The sequence below is a fragment of the Amblyomma mixtum genome, chromosome 10 (genome assembly GCF_055824585.1).
Source record: "Amblyomma mixtum isolate Tamu chromosome 10, ASM5582458v1, whole genome shotgun sequence".
Classification (NCBI taxonomy): domain Eukaryota; kingdom Metazoa; phylum Arthropoda; class Arachnida; order Ixodida; family Ixodidae; genus Amblyomma; species Amblyomma mixtum.
This window is the reverse complement of record NC_143021.1, coordinates 47480153-47503438: the sequence shown is the minus strand read 5'-3', so window position 1 is coordinate 47503438 and position 23286 is coordinate 47480153. Positions and strand designations below refer to the sequence as shown.

At 49.1% G+C, this 23286-nt stretch overlaps 1 protein-coding gene across 7 annotated transcripts in view; it reads left to right on the top strand.

Moving 5' to 3' along the window:
• The window catches only part of LOC149325704 (polyamine-transporting ATPase 13A3-like), a 783814-nt gene that overhangs the window by 36615 nt on the left and 723913 nt on the right, over positions 1-23286 (top strand). For all 7 annotated transcript variants that reach the window (XM_089563633.1, XM_089563634.1, XM_089563628.1 and 4 more), the window contains exon 2: positions 17673-17875. In XM_089563633.1, the coding sequence (XP_089419759.1) occupies positions 17798-17875 (78 nt within the window). In that variant the 5' untranslated portion in view covers positions 17673-17797. The remainder of the gene's footprint in view (positions 1-17672; positions 17876-23286) is intronic.

Below are 23286 nucleotides of genomic sequence, written 5' to 3'. Positions count from 1 at the left end.
GAAGACCATGAGCTCTTCGAGGGCTGTATAATCCCGCGCTCTAACATGTCATCCACTTGATCGGTGATGACGCGACGCTCCGGAGCTGACAAGCGATATGGTCGCTGGCGCAGAAGAGGATGGGTGCCAGTATCGATGGTATGTGTAACAGCTGAAACATGGCCGAGTGAAGTTTGGCACGCATCAAAAGACGAACGAAATTGGCACAAAAGGGCGAACAGCTGGTCACGACGCGTCGAATGAAGGCCTCCATCGATAGCACTGTACAGGACATCAGAGGGTGGTCGCTGTGACAGGGGATCCGGGGTGAGAGCATCGAGCGATGGTGTAGAATCGGCTTCGAGGTCGTCGACGACCTGTAGGAGTTCAGCGGATGCTATGTATCCAGTGCATTCACCACGAACCAGAGTTAAATGAGAGGGTAGATGATTGCTGATGAGCATGGTTACTCTTCCGGAGGTCACGGTGAGGACAGCGAAGGGAAGCGGTAGGTTTCTGCGGGGAACGAACAATTCCGAGGGAGTAAAGAGTACAGGTGCGTCGGATGGGTTAGCTGGAGAGACACACGACAGGGAGACTACAACGGACGAATAAGCAGGAAGTTCGGCATCATGGGAAAGAAGTTTTTCCGGATACTCAGGAGTTACGGCGGTGGAGTCGTCGGGTAATACAGAGAGTGACTTCAGCGCGGGCGCAGTCGACCACAGCAGAATGTTTCAACAGAAAGTCCCACCCAAGAATGACGTCATGCGAGCAGCAGGAGAGTATCACGAACTCAATGGACGATATGCGAAATTGCTTGGCGGTCTGGCAACACCGCGCCCACAACTTCCGGTTTCCATTTTAGGTCAGTCGAGCTCGTCGAGCTGGTGCATCGTTTTCTATGCGCGCTTTCTTCTTGCGAGTGGAATTTCAACATGCAAGCTTCAGCTGCTGCGTTGTTTTCACAGCTGATCTTTGACCAAATGTAGGTGCTTTCAATAAGTGCCAGCTTACTCCTACCGCGTCCTCAGCTTCGCTTGAAGTCTGGCGCTGATGATCGCAATAATCGGCACTCGAAAGTGGGCTGGAAAGTCGAACCTTGACCGTGTGCTGTTGTCGTTTTAATGCTCGCATTAAAGCACCAGTTCAAGCATCACGCATTATCATGGCTATTTTATTCCCAGGTGGACACGAATTCATCTGGTAGAGTAGCGAGCGGTTACTTTGCGGTGAGTGCGCACGTGTGTTGACAAACTTCTGTGACAGTGCGAACTTTCGTTCGCGCCGACGCCAGGAGCTTCGTGCATTGCAGTGTAATCACACAAGGCCCTCGACCAGCTGCGTAATTCGATTCCTTTACTGTAATGTGCAATGCGGATCCGCGGTTTTCAACGTCACCGTTTCAGAGCCCGGCGTCGGTTGATTTTCGCCACAATTCGTTTAAACCGCGTCCTGCTTAAGACACAGCCAGTCAGTCAGTCAGTCGACATTAGCAAGAGGAAAGTAGGCATGCACATATAATTCAAAATATTGTAAGCAAAGACGCAGCTTTTTTTTTTCATATAAGCACTGAGCCACCGCGGCGGCTTGATTAGAGAAAGATGCTACCGCTGTAGGTGCATGCACGGACTCGATACGCTGGTCAAGCTGTGTGTGCGGGGGCGAAATTAGCATGTTCGGTTGCTTCCGATACTTAATTAGCTTACACCCAAACTTAGAAAAATGGCTTTGTTGCGAAACAAGCTTTTGGAGCTTACCACAACGATAATAAAATCTGATGGCCTGAAGCGTTTTCAGAACACTGTTGCACGTACAGTCGCGGTCAAAAATACACGGCTCCGGCGCAAGGAGCGGCTGCCGGGCCGCACCGCGGCGCTGCTATCTCCGTCAGGCGCTCGCTGCGACGGTGTACAGAGTGACGACAAAGCTTCGCCCGCACTCTCTCCAGGGCACGTCATGCGACTGATAAATTTCAAGTGCGGCGTTGAGCTGTTTCGCGGCTCAGCATGGCTGAGCTCAGTACAAAAGAGGGCTCTGCAATTCGCGCTGCGCGTGACTTTCGGCGCCGCGCCAGCTCGAATATCTTGTTTTCTCTATGTGCAGACTAGCTACGGCAGGCGCGTATTCGGCAGAGCGCGCGGCGCTTGCTGCTGCGAAGTGTCCGAGTTCAGTTCGTATTCCATATTTACGCGCGTCTCGCGTCCGTGTACGCCGCGCTCCAGTGCCCGGCACTTGGGCGATTGGCACACGTGCGTTCAGGCTCTCAAGTGAGTGAGCGAATAAACATTTGTTGAAAAAGTGTGATAAGTGCTGAGAAACGTGAGAGCAGTTCTCCGTCAAGTACCCCTGCGGCTTTCACTTGCTGCTACAATTAGACAGCGTGTTATAGCCTGCATTATTTCTCTCACGGAGGCAAAATGTTTGTTGGGGGGATGTGTTTAGGAGTGGAGGTTTATGGACACAAGGCGGCTGGAGCTGACACAAGACCCAGTAATTGGAGAATTATGGAAGGGCCATTTTTTGTACAGTGGGCATAGTCAGGCCGACTATGATGGTGGTTTCTGGCACAAATCACCGTGGTTAGTTGCGGTGGGTTGCGGAGCAAAAACCAATTACTGTTAATTTACCAACAGTGTTTCGCACTGACTTTTCTGCCCGTGATCCCGCATACAACACACATTCAAATTAGTGCGCAGTAATGTGTGGCTAGCCCTTATTAACAGCTGAAAGCTAAGAGCTCGTTCCTTTAAATTCGTGTATTCAAAGTTACAAAAATCAAAGCACGCTCCGGCTGCAATTGAATGTATTAATACACGGCCAGGAACAAAACAGGCCTGCACCGAAATCACAGATGGGGGTCTTGACGCGACAATACCTTTTTCTGCCCTATTTCTTGAGCGCCGTAATGCCCACGCACCGTGCACCAGGGCTCGCCATTCATGGGCGCACTTTACATACGAGAGCGAAGCACTATCGAGGCGGTAACGGTGAACCGCGTGCACTCCCCTTCAGTGCAGCCGCTCGGAGAACGAGGCAAACTAGCGCTCCTTCCTACTGACCATCAGCCACGAAACAGCTCAATGGCGCACTTGAAGTTCGCCAGTCGTGTGACGCGCCCGAAAGAGAGTGAGGGTGAGGTTTTATCGTCACCCGGTGCACCCTCGCAGCAAGAGCCCGACGGAGAGAGCACCGCCGCGATGCGGCCCGACAACCGCTCCTTGCGCCGGAGCCGTGGGCCGCGTGTTTTTGACCGCGACTGTACTTTCTAGCTTAGAAATGCGTCCCTCCTTCATTATAAAGTAGCTCTATTATTCGCTTTCTTTTCAGATTTTCGTCGCCGGAGATATCTAAGGTATAGGAATCCTCAAGAAATAAAGCATTCGCACCTCAGTTTTTATACGTAGGGTGTATTGCTTCACTAAGACTCCTTAACGCGCGTAATATATGCGTATGGTCCAGAGAGTTTGGTCGCCCTTCTAAAACTAATTGAACACGGGAAAAACTTAACTGAACACGTAGCAAACCAAGCAGTAATCGGCATATGGTTCTTCGAGTGGCGTTATTTCGCCACGGCACGAGTGATTGGCCCGCTAAAAAAAATTACCTTCTCTATTACGTTGTTCAAGTATGCGTCTATATATATTCACGCCCGACCGAAGAGTTGATAATGCACGAAATCGGCTTCAAATTTTGATCAGAGACAACAAAGGCTGTGGTCCCTATCTTAATTTAAACGCAAATCACCTCGAGAGATTTGTCAAAAATCAGCGCAGAAAGCGAAAGCTGCGCACTGATCCGCGTGCTGACACATGATACCTCGCATGGCGTTTTGTGTTACTAAAACGTTGGGACGGAGTAAAAAAATAGAAAAGCGAAAAGCTGGAACGCACCTAGTTCTGGCACGCATCGTAGTGTCTTTTCACAGTGGAGAGGGTAGCTCAACACCGCATCGGCATTTTACTTTTCAAACGAAGCGCAGCCGTTGTAATCCAACGCTGGGCAGCGGTTTCGTTTTCTGTACCGTACCAACATGGAGGACTTAGTTCTCGGAGCGCCGAGAGATGGCGCTGCTCATTTCGCATATCGTCTATTGTGTAGGTGATGTCTTGGATAACAACTAGTGCAGTGCAAGCGACGAGCGGCTGAATTTGCAGGGCGTCAGCAGTACAGAGTAAAATTCCAGAAAATGGCGTCAGAACTTTCTTGATGCGGCGGCAAAATTTCGCTTCCATAACTGATACGGCTGCTCAATCAGGGCACACGTCGCAACACCCTCTAATACCACATCAACGACGTTGGCGGGGGACGTCAGAGGCCTTGTAAGTTCGCCGAAGGCGCAGCTCTTGGCTCGGGAAGTGCGCCCACTAGTTTTCCGCTTCGTTGGGGCTGACGCGGCGGCTCATTGGGGACAAGAAACGTCGCCGAGGAGAATGAGAGCGGCTTGGCGTTGCGGATTGGCGGTCATTTGTGAACGAAGGAGGCGGTAGACTACGCTGCATGCGGTAGTGCTACGTTTAAGATCCGTATGCTGATGGCGACATGACATCTGGAGGCGGAGAGGTATGATTGCGGCAGTAGCGAGCGACATGTCCGGCAATGCCACAGGTAAAACAAATGGGCCTGTTGTCGCGAGTGCGCCATGGGCGACCGTTGAGAAGGGGCGCCGGCGCCATGTGTGGCAACGACGGTGGTGTGGGCGTCTAATAAAACCGAACAGGTCGCGGTGCCATAGGCCGCGGAGCTTCTGTGGCGTCGGAAAAATTGCCCGAGGAATGAGGCGCCGGCCGGGACAGGACGGCGGCGTAGGTAACAGGGGCAGCCATTGCCTACTGAGGGACGGGTGGCACGGCATCCGCGATCTGCACAGCGTCCACGATCAGTGCCTGGATGGTCTGCTGGAAAGCCGGAGGAAGTGCTGGTGACAGAGCTGGAGCCCCATGAACGAGAGCGAGTTGACGTGCGACTTCTTCACGGATAAGCCGTTTCACCTCCTGCATGAACGGGGGCTCTCCAGCGACCACGGCCTCAGCGGATGGTAACCCGGCCTCTTGTATGGGGCGACGAGCGAGGACGCGTTGCTTGCGGAGCTCCTCGTAGCTCTGGCACAAGCTGATGACGGAGGCTACGGTGTCCGGCTGCCTGGCAAGATGCATTTGAAAGGCGTCCTCGTCGATGCCTTTCATAGTCTGCTTGATCTTATCGGCCTCAGACATCTCATAGTTGACGCGTTTGCAGAGGTCCACCACGTCTTCCACGTAGCTGGTGAACGTCTCACCCGGCTGCTGCGCTCGCACACGCAAGCGCTGTTCAGCGCGGAGCTTGCGCACGCCAGGACGGCCAAAAACCTCGGCGAAATTCATCTTGAAAGCCGACCAGGTGGGGACGTCTTCTTCATGGTTGCGGATCAAGAGGTTGGTGACGTCAGCGAGGTAGAATATGACGTTGTTAAGCTTCGTGGTATCTTCCATGGTATCATGGTTGTGCCTGCTTACCCTCTCAAAGGACGCCAGCCAATCCTCGACATCATTGTCGCCGGTGCCGCTGAAGACAGCCGGGGCAAGACTGCCGAGGCATGCCAGCACAGATAACGGGTGCAGGCGGCACCGATGACGGCGCTGCTGTGTCTCGCGGCGGTTGGGCTGTAACGGTGCTGTTTCTCAGCTCGAGGACGGGATCGGAGTCCACCTCCACCACTTGTGATGGGTTTTTCGGGCCCGAAGCACAAAGCGCAGCACTGCACAAAGCACAAAGCGCAGAATGGCGTTCATCGACAGTCAGCGGTTCCAGAAGCACCAACAGGAAGCACGCGTACGCCGAGAGCAGTCCCGCTGCCGCGCGGGCACTTCGTCTTTACAATATACAGGGTCTGTTCTGAAAGTAGTAGGACTCATTTTTAAAAAAAAACATTTATTCATGTTAATAGTACAAATGATTAGAATTTTTCAAAGTAACACCCTTCCGCATCTGCACACTGCTGCCAGTGAGTTTTCCAGTTTTCGTACGCCTCCAGGAACGCCTGGACCAGAATGCTGTTTAGCTCCCTCGTCACGGCCTGTTGAACCGCCTCTACCGATCCGTGATGCTTCCCCTTGAGCGTTGATTTTATTCTTGGGAATAGAAAAAAGCCTGACAGGGCCAAGTCGGGGCTGTAGGGGAGCTGAGGCAGCGTTGCCACCTTGTGCTGGGCAAGATACTCAACTCCGCTGAGCGCTATGGGGCTCGGCGCGTTGTCATAGTGCATCCGCCAATTGTTTGCTATGGCTGGGCGGACACGAACAATGCGTTTTTGCAGTCTTTTGAGCACTTTCACGTAAAAAACTGCATTAATTATTTGTCCGAGTGGTACGAACTCTTTGTGGATGACTCCATGTCGTTCAAAAAAGAAAATGAGCATGTACTTTTGCTTGGATTTGCTCATTCGCGCTTTCTTGGGGCGTGGGAAAGAAGCGGTGTGCCATTCTGAGCTCTGCCACTTGTCCTCAGGGTCGTATTCAGACACCCACGTCTCTTCACAAGTCACTACATTGTCCAAAAAATCAGGGTCCTCATTCACATGATGAAGAAGATCCTGGCAGATCGCTTTCCTGTTGGCCTTCTGCTGTTCTGACAACACTCGCGGCACCAACTTCGCGCACACTTTCCTCATAGCTAAGTTTTCTGTCACAATCTCAAAAACTTGGGTTTGTGGAATGCTCAAGTCATCCGCAATCATTCTGATACTCATCATACGATCACTGTTTAGTAAATTTTTTACTCGCGAAACATTTTTGTTGGTCTTGCTGGTCAAAGGGCGTCCGAAGAGGTCGTCATCTTCCACACATTCTCTACCTTCTCGGAACAACTTGCGCCGCTCAAAAACATCTGATCTACCCATGGCAGCATCACCGTAGGCCTCCTTAGTCATGTCGTGAGTCTCTTTGCCCGTTTTACCAAGTTTTTCACAAATTTTATTGCGTATCGCTGATCTAGTAAACGCTCCAAGATTCTGCGTGACGAGGCGCTTCAATACGGGTTCACAGTACAAGCGACCTCCTCTCTTCAACAGCCGAGAGCCGACTGGCGATTTTCCCCAGCATTCCCAATATCCGCCTTCAACGATCCTGCACAAGCAGACCGCCTCTCGTTCGCCCATTCGCCCAAGAAAAAACCGGTGCTACTACTCTGAGAACAGACCCTGTATATATATATATATATATATATATATATATATATATATATATATATATATATATATATATATATGAAGTAAAGTCACCAGAAATTGAAAAACATAACAGGATTTAATTCACGACGTTTCGGCTAGCGGACCAGCCTTTTTCGAGCGTTATGTTTTTCAGTTTCCGGTGACTTTATCCTATATTGATCAATCTGCCGCCAAGAAATCATTTTTGATATATATATATATATATATATATATATATATATATATATATATATATCCAAAATGATTTCTTGGCGGCAGAGTGATCAATATAGGATAAAGTCACCGGAAACTGAAAAACATAACGCTCGAAAAAGGCTGGTCCGCTAGCCGAAACGTCGTAAATATATATATATATATATATATATATATATATATATATATATATATTGCCACATTCCTGGACATTCTCGTGGCGCCGTCTCCTGGCCGAACTGTCTTAACCACCATCCTGGCTAGCCTTAGCCATGGTGGCGGGCGGGGCTTCTTCGTCGTCTCTTCTTCGGGTTCCGCTCGGGAGTTCGCTGCTACCTGGCGCTGTTCAGTAAAACGTGACCTGGCTGTCCCGACTGTATAGCCGTGACATATTTGGTGGAGCCGGCTGGGTAACGTCCCATGTACACTGACTCTGAAGACACCTTTGAAGCCAGCCCTCAGTGCGTGGACACAACCCCCGTCCACAAAGCGAGCCGCCGCCTGCGAGGCCTACAGCCAGAGTTCAGCGGCCTGACAAAACCGGCAAGAGATATGACATCAACCACAGCTAGCCAGACCACTCAACATTTTGGAGCTGACACTCCCTTCGTACTTCACGCGCCCAGGTCACCGCCGACGTTCCACGGTGACAGGTTCGAGGATGTTGAAGACTGGTTGGCCAGTTTCGACCATGTGGCAGCCTTCAACCAGTGGGACGGTGAGCGCAAGTTGAGGAACGTTTACTTCGCGCTAGAGGACTCGGCAAAGATCTGGTTCGAGAACCACGAGTCCTCTTTTGCCACCTGGGAGGTTTTTCGTCGCGAGCTGCTGGCGACATTCGGCACCAGTGAACGAAAAGAGAAGGCGGAAGTCGCTCTGCACTCGAGATCGCAGCAGCCAAATGAGAGCGTCACCATGTTCGATGAGGACATGATGCGCCTCTTCAGTCGAGCCGACCCTGCTATGGCCGAGGCAAAGAAAGTGCGGCACCTGATGCGGGGCGTTAAGGAGCAGCTGTTTGCTGGACTTGTCCGCGACCCTCCAAGGACAGTGGCCGATTTTACGAAGGAGGCAGTGAGCATGGAACGCTCCTTGCTGGAACGCGGTGCACAGTACGGCCGGCAGGCTAGTATGGCAGCCGCTCAAACCTGCACGCCTACGACGCTGCCTCCTGAAGATCTTCGAGACCTTGTAAGGAGCATCGTTCGCGAAGAACTCGCGAAACTCCGCTTCGAAGCTCCAAAGGCCAGCGTCGCCGCCCTGTCGGACGTGGTACGGGATGAAATCCGTCGAGTGGTGCAGCCAGCACCAGTTGTTCCGGAGCCGCAACCCTACATCATGACCTACAGCGAGGCACTTCGACGGCCTGCGGCAGTGGCACAAGCTTTTGCACCTGTGCCGGCTGTGCAGTACCCACGTCCAACTGTGCCCACCACCGTGCCGCAGGAATTCCGGCCCGCCATGCGTAAAGCGGACATGTGGCGAACGCCGAGGAACCGGCCACTCTGCTACCACTGCGGTGAGCCCGGCCACATCCTGCGCCACTGCCCCTACCGTCGGATGGGTTTAAGGGGTTTCGCTTCAGACGCTCCTCGACCACGCTACGGCGAGCGACCCCAGGAGATTGAACAATACCTGACGTCCAACGTGCAGGCTCAGACCGTGCCGCGACGCCAGTCTCGATCCCCATCGCCCAGGAGACTCTCTTCTCCCAGCCGCCCGTCGACCTCTGGCGAATTCAGAGGCAGGTCCCCACGGCGGGAAAACTGAAGACGGCGTACTCTGGGGGTAGGGCCGCCGCAGTTAGAAAGAAAGAAGAGCCTCCACTCGACAATCTGCAGCGACGACGAGACCAACGACCACCTGACCCGACGAGCCCACCGCCGACGAAGAGCCAGCAGTTGGCTTCTACGGAAATTCCAGTAACCGCCGATAACTGTGAAGTAACCGCACTGGTAGATACCGGCGCTGATTTCTCTGTGATAAGCAGCCGGCTAGCCACGACCCTTAGAAAGGTTTTGACACCTTGGACTGGGCCCCAGATCCGCACAGCCGGCGGCCATGTTGTGACGCCGACCGGCGTTTGCACCTTACGAATTCAGATCCGCGGCGTCACTTTCCCCGGCTGCTTTGCTCTGCTTCCTGAGTGTTCTAAAGACCTGATTCTCGGTCTGGATTTCCTACAGGAATATGGGGCTGTCATCGACTTTAAGGAGCTGATCGTCTCGTTTGCCGCACACCGTACTATTGGCGACGAACCGCAGCAACGCAGGACTAAGTTGCGTGTCTGCGATGATAACGTGGTGATTCCGTCGAGAACCACCATGCTAGTAACTGTGGAGTGCGATGACAGCGCCGGCACTCATGGCATCGCTGAAGCCAACATGTCACTGCTCCTGGGTCGGCAAGTGTGTGTAGCTCGCGGGCTTATAGAACTGAACAATAAGCGAGCCGAACTACTGATATCAAATTTCGGTTGTGAACCCCAACGTTTAGCGGCCAACACAACGATTGCTTATTTTGAAGAACTCGGGGAATGCGCCGGAGAGTACGCGTTGACAGGGACTAGGAAGTCCGTGGAATCAATAAATGCTCCGGTTAAACTCGACGTGAACCCGAATCTCCTGCCTAGTCGAAAACGCAACCTGCAGACTGCCATTGACTCTTTCCAGGACTGTTTTGCGTCAACCTCCAGAGTTAGGCAAACGCCGATAACAAAACATCGAATTATAGTTGATGAAAGCCATAGACCATTACGCCAGTCGCCGTACCGGATATCTTCAAAGGAACGGGATGCAATTCGAAGGCAAGTTCAAGAATTGCTCCGCGACGACGTGATCCAGCCATCGAAGAGCCCGTGGGCGTCGCCTGTGGTCCTAGTTGCAAAGAAAGATGGGACCCTCCGGTTTTGTGTTGATTACCGACGTCTGAACAAAGTCACTAAGAAAGACGTTTATCCTTTGCCGCGCATTGATGACTCCCTAGACCGTCTGCGCCACGCCAGATACTTTTCATCACTCGATTTACGCAGCGGCTACTGGCAGATAGAGGTGGACGAACGTGACCGGGAGAAGACCGCATTTATTACCCCGGACGGTTTGAACGAATTCAGGCTGCTCCCCTTCGGCCTATGCTCAGCTCCGGCAACTTTCCAACGGATGATGGACACTGTGCTTTCTGATCTCAAATTGCAGTCGTGTCTTGTGTACCTGGATGATGTTGTCATCTTCTCCGACACTTTCGAAGAACACCTCAGCCGCTTACGCGCTGTTTTCGAAGCTATCCATTCAGCTGGTCTCTCCCTTAAACCCGAAAAATGTCACTTCGCTTTCCAGGAGCTGAAGTTTTTGGGCCACATTGTGAGCCCCGACAAGACTGCCGCCGTCGCTTCTTTTCCCATTCCTGCTGACAAGCGAAGTGTGCGCCGTTTTCTGGGTCTCTGCGCCTTCTATCGGCGCTTTGTGAAGAACTTCTCCCGAATAGCTGAGCCCCTTACTCGCCTCACCTAAAATAACGAACCGTTCGTCTGGGGTCGGGAGCAGCAACATGCCTTTGAAGAGCTACGCACGCGTCTTCAAAATGCACCCATACTTGGGCACTTCGATGAGACAGCTGACACAGAACTGCACACAGACGCGAGTAACGTTGGCCTTGGTGCGGTACTTGTACCGTGGCAGGATGGTGTCGAACGCGTAATCGCTTACGCAAGCCGCACGTTATCACAGTCTGAGGTGAACTATTCCACCACCGAAAAAGAATGTCTAGCTATTGTGTGGGCAGTAACGAAATTTCGACCCTATTTGTATGGCCGCCCTTTCCGAGTGGTGAGCGACCACCACTCGCTGTGTTGGTTGGCAAATCTCAAGGATCCCTCAGGGCGACTCGCAAGCTGGAGCCTCCGACTGCAAGAATTTGATGTCACCATCGTGTATAAATCAGGGCAAAAGCACAGTGATGCAGACTGTTTGTCCCGTGCCCCACTTCCTGCCAGTCCCGTGGACCTCGATGACGATCCCCTTTTCCTTGGGGTCATTTCCGCGTCCACCCTGGCTCACCGCCAACGAGACGACATTGAATTACGGTCCCTGATTGACTATCTCGAAGGAAGCGCTCAGACTCCGCCCCGCATCTTTTCACGCGGCCTGTCATCATTCTGCTTACGGGAGGGTATCCTGTACAAAAAGAACTATAGGTCGACGGAGCCTGCCTATCTGCTCGTTATCCCTAATGCCTTTCGCGATGAAGTCCTGCAGGCGTGCCACGATGATCCTTCCTCTGGTCACCTTGGTTTCTCCCGAACGTTGGCCCGCATACGGCAAAAATATTACTGGCCCAAGCTCGCGGAGGTTGTGAAACGCTACGTCCGAACTTGCCGCGAGTGTCAACGTCGCAAGACGTCGTCGACTAAGCCGGCCGCACTTTTGCAGCCTATTGATCCACCACAAGTTCCTTTCTACCAAGTCGGCATGGATTTACTCGGCCCCTTTCCGGAGTCTTCGCTGGGTAACCGGTACATTGTGGTCGCCACCGACTACCTCAGTCGATACTGTGAGACGAAAGCTCTTCCCCGTGGAACAGCTGCGGAAATTGCCACCTTCTTCATGCACAACATCGTGCTTCGTCATGGCGCACCCACGGTCGTTATAACTGACAGAGGAACGGCCTTTACCTCGGCGCTGACAGAGGAAGTTATGCGACTCAGCGGCACGAGTCACCGACGAACAACAGCTTATCACCCCCAAACTAATGGACTCACTGAGCGCCTAAATAAGACGATCGCCGACATGATTTCCATGTATGTCGACGACGACCACCGCAACTGGGATGCAGTACTCCCTTACGTTACGTTCGCATATAACTCCGCGCTGCAAGAGACTACTCACTTCACACCATTTCGCTTAGTCCATGGTCGCGAGGCCGTGAAAATGCTCGACGCCATGCTGCTTCCTGGTAGTGAAAACTCCACTGTCGTGGGGGCCGACCGCTTTGTTCACGAAGCCGAGGCCGCCCGCCAACTTGCTCGGCAGCATATCCGGCATCAACAAGAAAAAGACGCTCGCCGTTACAACCATCGCCACAGGGATGTCACTTACCAGCCCGGAGAACATGTTTGGGTGTGGAGCCCAGTCCGTCAACGAGGGCGCTCTGAAAAGCTTCTTCGGTGGTACTTTGGCCCCTATAAAGTGTTACGCCAGCTCGGCGAGGTAAAATATGAAGTTCTCCCTCAAGGAACTGTTCGTTCCTCTAGGCGACCAACGTCCGAAGTTGTGCATGTCGCCCGAATGAAGCCTTACCACGCCCGCTAGCAGCTCACTCGTCTCTACCTTCTCTCTCTCCACTAGGCCCTTCACCGTGCGCACCCGTCGAGATGGTGATCGGCCAGAACCGCCTCATGGAATTCGGCAACGTCAACATCCATTCCACACTTGCCGTGCTGTTCAACCACAACACGCTGCAGCTTGAATATTTCGTCGGACGGAGTACCCACGCTTCACTGTCGCGAACGCTGTACGACCGCGTGCTGCTCCCACTGGAAGTAGCCTATGTCCAGACGACTAAGAGCGCACAGATCATGGCATTCTCCATCCTGACCGTCCATATGCTCCAGCTATCCGCACCTATGATGATTGTCTTAATGCGTCCCTCTCCTCGCGTACGAGATCACGACGGCCGAGAAAGTGGATTCCGCGCCCGTCGCCGATACCTACTATATACACCAGGACTATTGCGCCTCTGCAAGGGCACTCTATGATCAGCGGATGTTCGTGCCCCAAAAGCCTGTGCCCGGGGAAGTGGCTGCCGGACCACACGCCCTCCAGCGCCGCGGGCGGCGCTTTCCAGAGGGGGGGAGCAATGCCACATTCCTGGACATTCTCGTGGCGCCGTCTCCTGGCCGAACTGTCTTAACCGCCATCCTGGCTAGCCTTAGCCATGGTGGCGGGCGGGGCTTCTTCGTCGTCTCTTCTTCGGGTTCCGCTCGGGAGTTCGCTGCTACCTGGCGCTGTTCAGTAAAACGTGACCTGGCTGTCCCGACTGTATAGCCGTGACAATATATATATATATATATATATATATATATATATATATATATATATATATATATATATATATATATATATAAAGGGATAACAAAATTTTCAAGGCGACTGATTAGAAATGTAATAAGTTGGAGAAATCACATTGAAAATTTTAACAGATTTATTCAAAGTTTCGACCAGGGACTGGTCTGTTTCAAGACTTATAATACAGTGCATGGACGCGTCTTGTGATAGCAGTGAACATGGCACACAGAGGGCTTGAAAAATAAAAGTGACAGGAAAGAAAAAAAATGAAAAAGATGAGAAAAAATCAAAGGGGAAAGAGTACACAGCCGAGACACTAAACCCAAACGCCAAGATGCGCCGGCAAGGCCGCCGCGTGAAACAGGTAGTCCGGCCTAGCCGGGCATGCGACTAGTTCGGAGGAGAGACGAAAAAAAAGGCGTGGGGGTGGTTAACAAAAGAATGGAAGTGCCTGTTATTTGTGTGCGTCTGTATCGCTTCTAGCCGTGCCTGCGTGGCCCCGGGCGACTTCATAAGTCAGCACGAAGACGCACAGGTTGCGGCTGCGCTACGTGTCTCCACACGGTGGCACGTGAGCCCCCAAAACCAGATGAGGTTCGCATATGAGGACCACTTGGAAAGGCTCTTCCTTTACAGGATTGAAAAAAAGTAATAAACAAAGACATTAAATGGCACTGCGATGGCTGAAAGAAACGAAAAAAATAAACACGCACATAATTGTGTCACTGTTGTAGCATTTTTTAGCAGGGGATATGTGGATATGTGGGGAAATGCATAGAAGCCCACAAATGAAGTCAAAGACAGCGCCAGAGTGTTAGAAAGTGTACCATAAAGACAAATCTCATCCCTGGGAACACCGCTGACATTTAACATAACAATAATATTAGAATAAATACAAATGGCATGCGAAATAAAGAGGCGCACAAAAATACAGATTCACGAGGGTGAAAAAATGTTTAAATAAACATGGTCTACCCATACGCAGTGATCAGCAACAACAAAACGATAATAATGCCATGAATACACATGAAAGACGAGCGTCAGAGAATTCGTGCTTAACCACAACAAAAATAATTTCAGTACCTCAACTAGAAATGAAAGTGTTTAATGCAGAACAAATCGTTACGCAACTGTCTTCATAGATTTAAGAAACAATATTTTGGATGCAAAACAGTTCACAAGGAAAAGAAAAACGAAACAAACAAAACATTGCAGGAAGGTTTATCCGGAAAGGCAGGAGAGTTTGCCAGGTCTTTCATTAATGCTAGCACTAGCAGACAAGGTGTTAAATTTAAATGTTAGATATAATTCACAGGCTTCCCTGTCACAATGTGTCTGGAAGCCAGATTGCAGTATAGTGGCCTTGAACCATCCAAATGGATGGCCGTTTATCGTTACGTCTCTTGAAAGAGGCACATCTGGCAGTGTTCTTATGTGTGCTCTGTGGTCATTTATTCTCAATCGGAAAGGAGTTTCAGTTTGCCCAATATACTGAGCACGGTACACACCGCACTCGAGAAGGTAGACTACGTTGCTGGTGTCACAGCTGAAATCTCCTCGAATTTTGAATGAGAAAGACGACGTTGTGCTGTGAGCTTCTGTGACCTTATTTATCATTGCACAGAGTTTACAGCTTGGTTTATTGCAAGGTGTGCACCCTGAGACTTCACCGTAGTCTAGTTTCGAGGAAGTTACGGCATCATTGATATTTCTTGCCCTTCAATATACGACACGGGGTGGTTCGGAAAGCAAGCGCTTCATTTCGTCGCTCTGAAGGAGAATGCTGTGATGCTTTCTGAGAATAGCATTAACATTCGGCGCTGATGGAGAGTATGTTAATATCATATTAGTTGGGGGGTCTGCGTAGGCTTGGTGCTATTTAGCATTGTACGGAGGTCAGTGGCTATGGCACTCGGCTGCTGACCCGAAAGACGCGGGTTAGATCCCAGCCAAGGCGGTTTTATTTTGATGCAGGCCAAATTCTTGAGGTCCGTGTAGTGTGCGATGTCAGTGCAGGTTAAAGAACGTCAGGTGGTCGAAATTTGTGTAGACCTTCATTACGAAGTCCATCGTAGCCTGAGTCGCTTTGGGACGTTAAACACCCCCCCCCCCACACACACACATACACACGCACGTGCGCACGCACACACGCACACACACACACACACACACACATTAATCGTTCAAGGCAACTTAAAAAAATATAGCAAGTGGGGGTACTAACATTGAAAAACTGAAAGCATTTATTTTATGTTTCGACCGGTGACCAGTCTTTGTCAAGAATGGTCGTTTATTAAGCCTCATATCAATGTGAACTGGGTCACAGATGGCTGAAAAATGAAACAAAAAAGGAAAAAAGTGAAGAAATAAAGGCATCCAAGACATCGACGCAAAGGTGCCGCGACGCGTAGACACGAACTCACGACACACAGAAATGAGGTGAAAAAGGGTGGGCTGTCGTGCACGCGACCAAGTGGGGAGAAATAGGGAATGGAGTGGTGGGGAATTTAAAAAAAAGTAGGGAAGCGCCCGCCAGTGGTGAGCGTCTGTAGTGCCTCTGGCTGCGTCGCTCCGGCCCCGTGCGGCGTCAAAGATTGCCAAAATTGGACCCACATGTTAAGACAACCGTAAGTGGCTCTACTCGGTGACAATTCAGCCGCGCAAACGAAAAGAGGTTCAAACAAGATGACCGCACAGAAAGGTTCGTTTACAGCGACGTGAAAAAGTAAAAAGAGATATTTGTAGCAGAGTGAAAGAGAGAAAAAAGCCCACAAATAAATTCTAACACAGCACAGGTGTCTTAGAAACTGTCCTGAAAAATGTTTTTTTCCCCAGATAACTATGTGCAACAAAAGTAGAACAATAATAGGATAATCACAAATTACAAACAAGCGTCACAGAATGCGAAAGCGTTCAATCATAGCAACAAGAATTTCTATAGCTCTTGTATAGATGAAATTGTTAGCAACAAGAGATTACGATAAAACAGTCATGATAATGTATTTAATAGAGAACCGTGCGGGCGCAGAATAGTTAGAAAAAACCACATTGCGGAGTCCTTTACCCGGAAAGGTTTAACGTGTCTGGAAGCCACATTACATCATGGTTTTGAAGCTTTCAAATGGATGGCTTTTCGTTGTTATGTCTCTTGAAAGAGGCGTACATGGCAGTGATAGTATGTGTGCTCCGTGGTTATATTACTCACAGTCGGAAAAGGTCTTCGGTTTGCCAAACATACTCAGCACGGCACATACCGTACTCGAGAAGGTAGACTACGTCGCTGGTGTTACAGTTGGTGTCCTCGAATTTCTGAATTCGAGGCGACTTCATGCTTTGCTTGGCGCATGAATGCTGCGTTTGGCGTATTATGGCCTCAGTTACTTATGCGCCATAAAACCCAACACAACACAGAAGATTCATATGAGTCTCGTTCATATTGATCTTAGAATCGCGAAGAACTGTAGCCATACTTAAATTTGTTTTCACGATGTATGACAAGTGGCGTGAATGTAGCGGGCGGCCATACATTCAACCATACGTGCCACGCACGTCAAGGCAAGTCACGCTCACAACTTGGTGCCTTTCCACGCAAAATCGTCTTTAAAAATGATTTTTTTTCCTCCTACATTTAGCCAGTGGAGTGGTCTCTCTCCTCTACAAACTTTTCCCGCTGATAATTTTGACCGGGTGTTGATCACGTATTTTGCGTCGTAATATTCCGTGCCGTTTTTCCGTCCTTTCATCCGGTCATCTTTATTCTGTGGGGTAGCGCATGTAAGCCCATTTCTGCTAAGATTACGTGAAGGTCATAATTCTACAAAACTGAAATGCTAACTTGTTCATTTACGTTCTCTTTTCCTTTCCTGCTTCACATGTCGGACATAAGGGCATATGTATCACTTGATGTTAATGGAACGAAAATGTTGTACTAACATGTCAAAAGAAAAAACTGGTAATGGCGCAAGAAACGGGGACACAGAAGGCACACAAAAGACAGGACTGAGGTGTGCCTTCTGTGTCCCCGTTTCTTGCGCCATTACCAGTTTTTTCTTTCAACATGAACCAACTCGCCCAAACTAGAGTTTTACTTAACATGTCAACCTGCTTTGTCTCCTTGAGACTGCAGGCCCTGTAAATAATAACAATTAAAAACAATAAAATCAAATTCATTCGTGAGAACTTCCTTTAACCGACATCTCTCATGCATACCGATTGCCATGTCCTTTTTTCAGGCTTCCTTTTACAGGGTACGCCCGTCCCGACTGCTCGTTGCCACCGGTCATCTGCTCCTTTCGGAAAGCAACGTGCCCGGTCGAGCAACCAAGGACGGGGCCGGGCGCTACGCTGAAAGGCTAGCATGGGCTACGAAGTCCTGCCTGAGGACGAGATCCTTGGTTTCGCAGCTGTCATTCGTGAAGGCAAAGAGGAGCATTTGGTGCGTGTTTCGTTACGCTGATTACTGCGGTTTTATGTCTGGTGCATTTTCTGTTAAAATTTTAGGCGCTTTATTGCAACGGCATTCAATTCAAATCCTGCGATTTCGCTTCCGGCATTGGTCACAAAAGACGCGAATTCGTCAGAGGCCACACGACCGTGTGATATCGTCAAAACATTTACATTGTGGCAGGTGGTGGCGTGCGCACTATGGCGGGTGATAATTAAGTTAATTGAATTGCACTAAATACACTTGCAACCTGTCCACCGGGCACTCCGCATCATACGACTGCGCACGACTTCCGTTGGTCAGAATAGTCTTTGAATGGCCGAGAGGGTCAATAAGTCTCAAGCTTCACCGACCATGGCCGGAAGTCACAACTGAGAGAGAAGGGGAGAACAAGCCATCGAGAAAGGGCTCGGCGAACTCGCTCATCGCGTAATTGTGTGTTTGCAAACTAAGATAAGATTCCAGAGAGAGTACATGGTGGCGCATGCACAGGCACATAAACATCTAACAGCAGTGTTGCTTCGAATGCTTTAATACTCCTCTCGTAACGCTAATTAAGCTTCCCTATAATCTGCATTCTGGTGTGCTTTTCCACTTATACCATCACTTTTGAGGCACGTATTCTGTTTATATGACAGTTCCGCTGTATTTTTCAGTAACCTCTCTTATGAGGAGTCACCTAGCTGTATAGAAATAAACTGCATTAACTCACTCACCAGGGAGACAGAAACAGAGATCCGCACATAATGCAGCTCCTTCAGTAGCAGCCGTCCAATCCCCTTTCGGAATTGGCCTACTTACGTGTGGCCTGCTTACAAGTGGCCTTTTACTTACGGCCTATTTTGTCCGTATCCGCGAGTGGTACGCAAAGCTCTCTGCTCTCTTGAGACTGTTCATATCGCGCGCTTGTGTCGCGGCCTTAGGTTTTGGCGGAGAAAACACAGGACTGTATTCTTGCTAAAGTAGGCCCACGCGTTGGCCTAAAATGTGACGTCACAAGCGGTGGCTTTCCGCTAATGGGACAAAGCGGTCAAGGTTTACCTCGCTCCTCCACTGTTGGTGCTATCGAAAAGAGTAACTGTGCACGGAGGTATCCGCCGTCCTTGGAGCAGACTTTGGTGCACACAGCCTTAGTGGCAGTCCGTGTGGTACTGCTTGCCTACATGGCACCTGCACTCAAGTTTCCCCGCCAGCTATCTCAGCCGCGCAGCGGCCATCACCGCACTCTATGGGGGGGTGAAGGCAGCTACCGTGGCTAAAAGTGCGCAAGCTGACCAAAAAAAACGACAAATCTAGTGTCATCTATCGCGCAATTTGTAAGTGCCGCATTAAAGAGGGCTACGATAACGCTGTTTTTGACTTTCGCCGGATAAGAGTGGCTGCAGGGATATATTCAGGCTGTTGGGCTAGTACGAGAAATCCACCTGCAGCTCATTCCTTCGTTTATATGTCATGTAAGGTTTAATTTACTCAACACATGCGGCTTCGCTGGTCGTGGCGCATGTAAGGTAACATGTTAACATGTAAGGTAAACATGTAAGGTAACATGTAAGGTAAACCATGTCAGCCAGCAGCCGACGCTCCAGAAAGCAAGTATTTTGTCAGGAGAGCCAATAGACTTAGTGAACCGTCGGGCATTTCCTTGTATTTTTGACGCAGCATACCACTGCGACGCTCCTGCAGTGAGTCCATAAAAATAGCCGAGAGACATATGCAAGCTGCATTCTCTAGGAGCAGCTCACCGGGTAAGAGTTGATAGCTGCATAAAGCTCAGCTAAAATCTATGTTGCTTCAAAAGCACCAGGAAAGCCTCTGTTTTCGAGTTGCTTAAATGTTGGTACATGCTTACGGAAGCAATACGAAACCTATGATAGCTTATTTTTTTTCATATACCTGGTAAAAATTACGAGGAACTTTAGCGGCTAAAGTGGTGAAAGGCCCTGAGTGCTGCATTCTGATATGCGATTGCCCACTGCACATTTTGTTGGTGCATTAATTAACTGCCAATTAATGGCGCTTAAGCTTCGCCTTTAGGAGTGGAACGCGACAGTGTGTTGTAGCGCTGCCACGGAGTCCAAGGAACGCCACCACCCGTTCGGCGCGATGCGTTGCCCTTTGAACACAACGGTTTTTGAGGAAAGGAAATGGGGCTGTAACTCTCTGTCATCTCGGTGGACACCTGAGCAGCACCGCACAAGAATAGAAGATGTGTGAGTGAAAGAAGAAAGAGGGGCCGTAATGAAGAAAATGAAAATTGTATTTGAGGAAAGGAAATTACGCATTAACTGTCTCACATATCTCAGTAGACACTAGTCGAAAATTGTTGAAACTTGGTTCAGCGCGAAAGACGAGCACAAAGAAAGGAAACGACACACACGGAGCGTTTCCTTTCTTTGTGTTCGTTTTTCGCGCTGAACCAAGTTTCAACTTTGTTCCACCAACTAGCCCAGCACGAAGTTTTGTTATTGAAAATTGTATTTGAGGAAAGGAAGTTGCGCAGTAACTGTCTCACAAATTTCAGTGGACACCCGTCAAAATTCGCGCGCGGTGACGTTACGACAATTTGGAACAATCTGAAACGCGGACAAATACGCCTTGCTCGTCGGTAAATTGGTTTTTGAGAAAAGGAAATGTATCTGTCTCTCATATCTCGGTGGACACCGAAACCTCGCCGTAACGGGAAGGGAGGAAGATGGGAGTGAACGAAGACACCGTATTCACTAGACGAACCTTTGTTCATTCCAAACCATCGAGCTGGCATGGCGGAGTGGTAGCGTGCTCGACTCCCACTCCGGAAAACGGGTTTCGATTCCCAAGCTCGGCCAATTTCTTACTCGGTTTTATTTATTTATCTGACCTCATTAGAAACGTCAGTTAGACTAATTGGTTAAGTAAGCAATTAACTAAACTCAAGCAAACTTACTTGGAGCATCACTATAAGATCCCTTGAATTGGTTGCATGGTTAGTAGCCAAAGTACAATTGGCCCCGTTCGAAATTCGCGCACTGTGACGTCACAACCGTTTCGACCAATTGAAAAGCGTGATATTTCTGTCGACAGCTCCTGCTTACAACGATGAGGCTTTAAAGGCTTCCGCCTTAATATTCAGCGCCATTGTAACGCTTTATTCATCTTCTATCCAACCCTTTCACCCTTTATTGGTCCTCTAAAAAAAGGCAAAAAAACATAACAGAAAGAGAGAGGATGCCCGGACCAGCAAGGTTTTGCCAGGCTTAACGCCAATTCAAAACAAATGAAAAAGAACTAAATGTTCCAAAGAAGAAAAAAAATTTAAGCTAAGAACAGAGCATTTAAAAAATCAAAAGAAAAGAAAACAAAAGGCTCATCACAATAAAAGTTAGTCGCAGGCAGACAGCCAAAGCACAACGTGCAGTCCGCGTAATAAATAATAATAATAAAAAGAGAAAACCCAACTCATTGCAAAGTCATGGTCACAGTAGCAGTCTAAGAAAGCACTGAGTGCCGGCCACAAAATAAAAATCAGAAAAATAAAAACATAAGACAAAACAAGACAAAACCGTAGTCCTAGTGACAGAGTCAAGGACACAGTCAAGACACAGTCACAGTCACACAGTCAAAGACGCAGTCACAGTCACATTCACGCCATGACGAAACCGCCTATGCTCAATAAAGGAGCACGGGGCTCTCCTCTGTGCAAAGCTTGGGGAAGAGAAATTAAGGGAAAGAGAGAAATCAACGTGAATGATTTGGACTTGTACTACTTATGAGGTGAACCATTTGAAGGCGAAGAGCACAAGCAGCAGGGTCTCGGAGAACGGAGGGGTAAACAGATGGGTGATGTCCGATGAGCAAAGAGATTTTAAACGAGAAACTAAAGAAGCAGTAACGGAACAGTCCCGGAAGTAATGACGGAGATTTTCACATAACAATCCACAGGAACAAGCTGAAGACGGAGACAGGCCAAATATTTTAAAATAGGACGGAAATCTACCATGCCCAGTAAGTAAAGTAATTAGAGGATCCCTGGGCAGACGAATAGCGGGAATATTAAGTGTATCAGGAATCCAATTGAATAATTCAGTGCCACCATTATTCTCGCGCCAAAAAATGTTCCATAAAAGAAGTGAAGAATGATGCAAACGGGAACGCAGGCAACGACGTGAAAGGGTAGAAATATGTAATCTTCCAAACTGCCTGGCACTACCAGCAGCTTGGTCGGCTAACTCGTTACCGAACATTGCAGAATGACCCCGGACATGAAATAAAAGAAATGGGGCTAAAGAAGACAAACGATAGAGATCTTTCTTAACGGCAATAATAGCCGGATTTTAAGAAGTAACTGAAGACAGGGCAGAAAGCAGAGATAGAGAATCAGTGTAAAAATTAACAGGCGTAGAGGGAGGGTTGTGAATAGCATAAACAACAGCAGAATGAAAGGCTACAAGCTCAGCGGCATAGACGCTAGAGGGTGATTCTAAAGAGATACAATGAACATGCACAATATTTTGTGTTGAGCAAAGAACAACAAATGCAGCACCAGCTGAGCGAGGAGGGAAAGACCCATCAGTGTAAATATGCAGGGCACGTTGACAAGAAAAGAATACAGCTTTTTGAGAACTGAGTTGAGCAAAAGAAGATATGAATTTCAATGAGGGGATTTTGGCATTTAAAGGCGGCGCTGTAAGCTTTGCTTCACAATGCCACTTCGCTTTGCTAAGCTTGGTGTGCCGTTAACGGCCGCAGTGAAGTTTTTCTTTTGCCTGGTATGTTCTGTGCGCTGACCCTTGACCGTAGGAGGTGTACTAAACGTGCATGGGAGACATCATGAAGCAATCATTGACATCGCGCCTTTAATGTGTCATAGCGGCACAAATTTCGCATAGCCCCGCAGATGGAGCAACTTCTTTTTTTATAGTTCTCTCTGAGTCACTGGTTTATTTCATGTCACTGAACGGAATAACTTCAGATGTTGAATACTCCTGGCTCCAGAAAATTGGAGGGGACACTTAAGGTCTACCAGAAGGGTGTGACCCGTAAAGCGTAATCGGTTGATATCCATATTTGCAGCATTGTTCATTCTCTAAGTTACATTATAGAACCCTGGGAGTCCTTAGAGCAGTCCTGCCGTAGTGCTGCCACTGGTGTTCCTTGTGCTACCCATGTTCTTTTGAGTTTTGAGTTTATTACCACGAGCAAGAATATGCAATGGTTGTTGGGAGACAAGAGAAAAAAGATAAAGAGAAAAAAGACAAGAGAAAAAAGCTACTCAGGGGAAGCTCGACTGGCCCCAAGTACCGTTATAGTGGCTGCAGCAGGGAGGAGAGAATGATTATGAAATACACTAAAGATACAATACAAAGATACGGGAAAAAGATACAATTAAGCAGTAAAAATAGAAATAAAAACATAACAAAAACGAA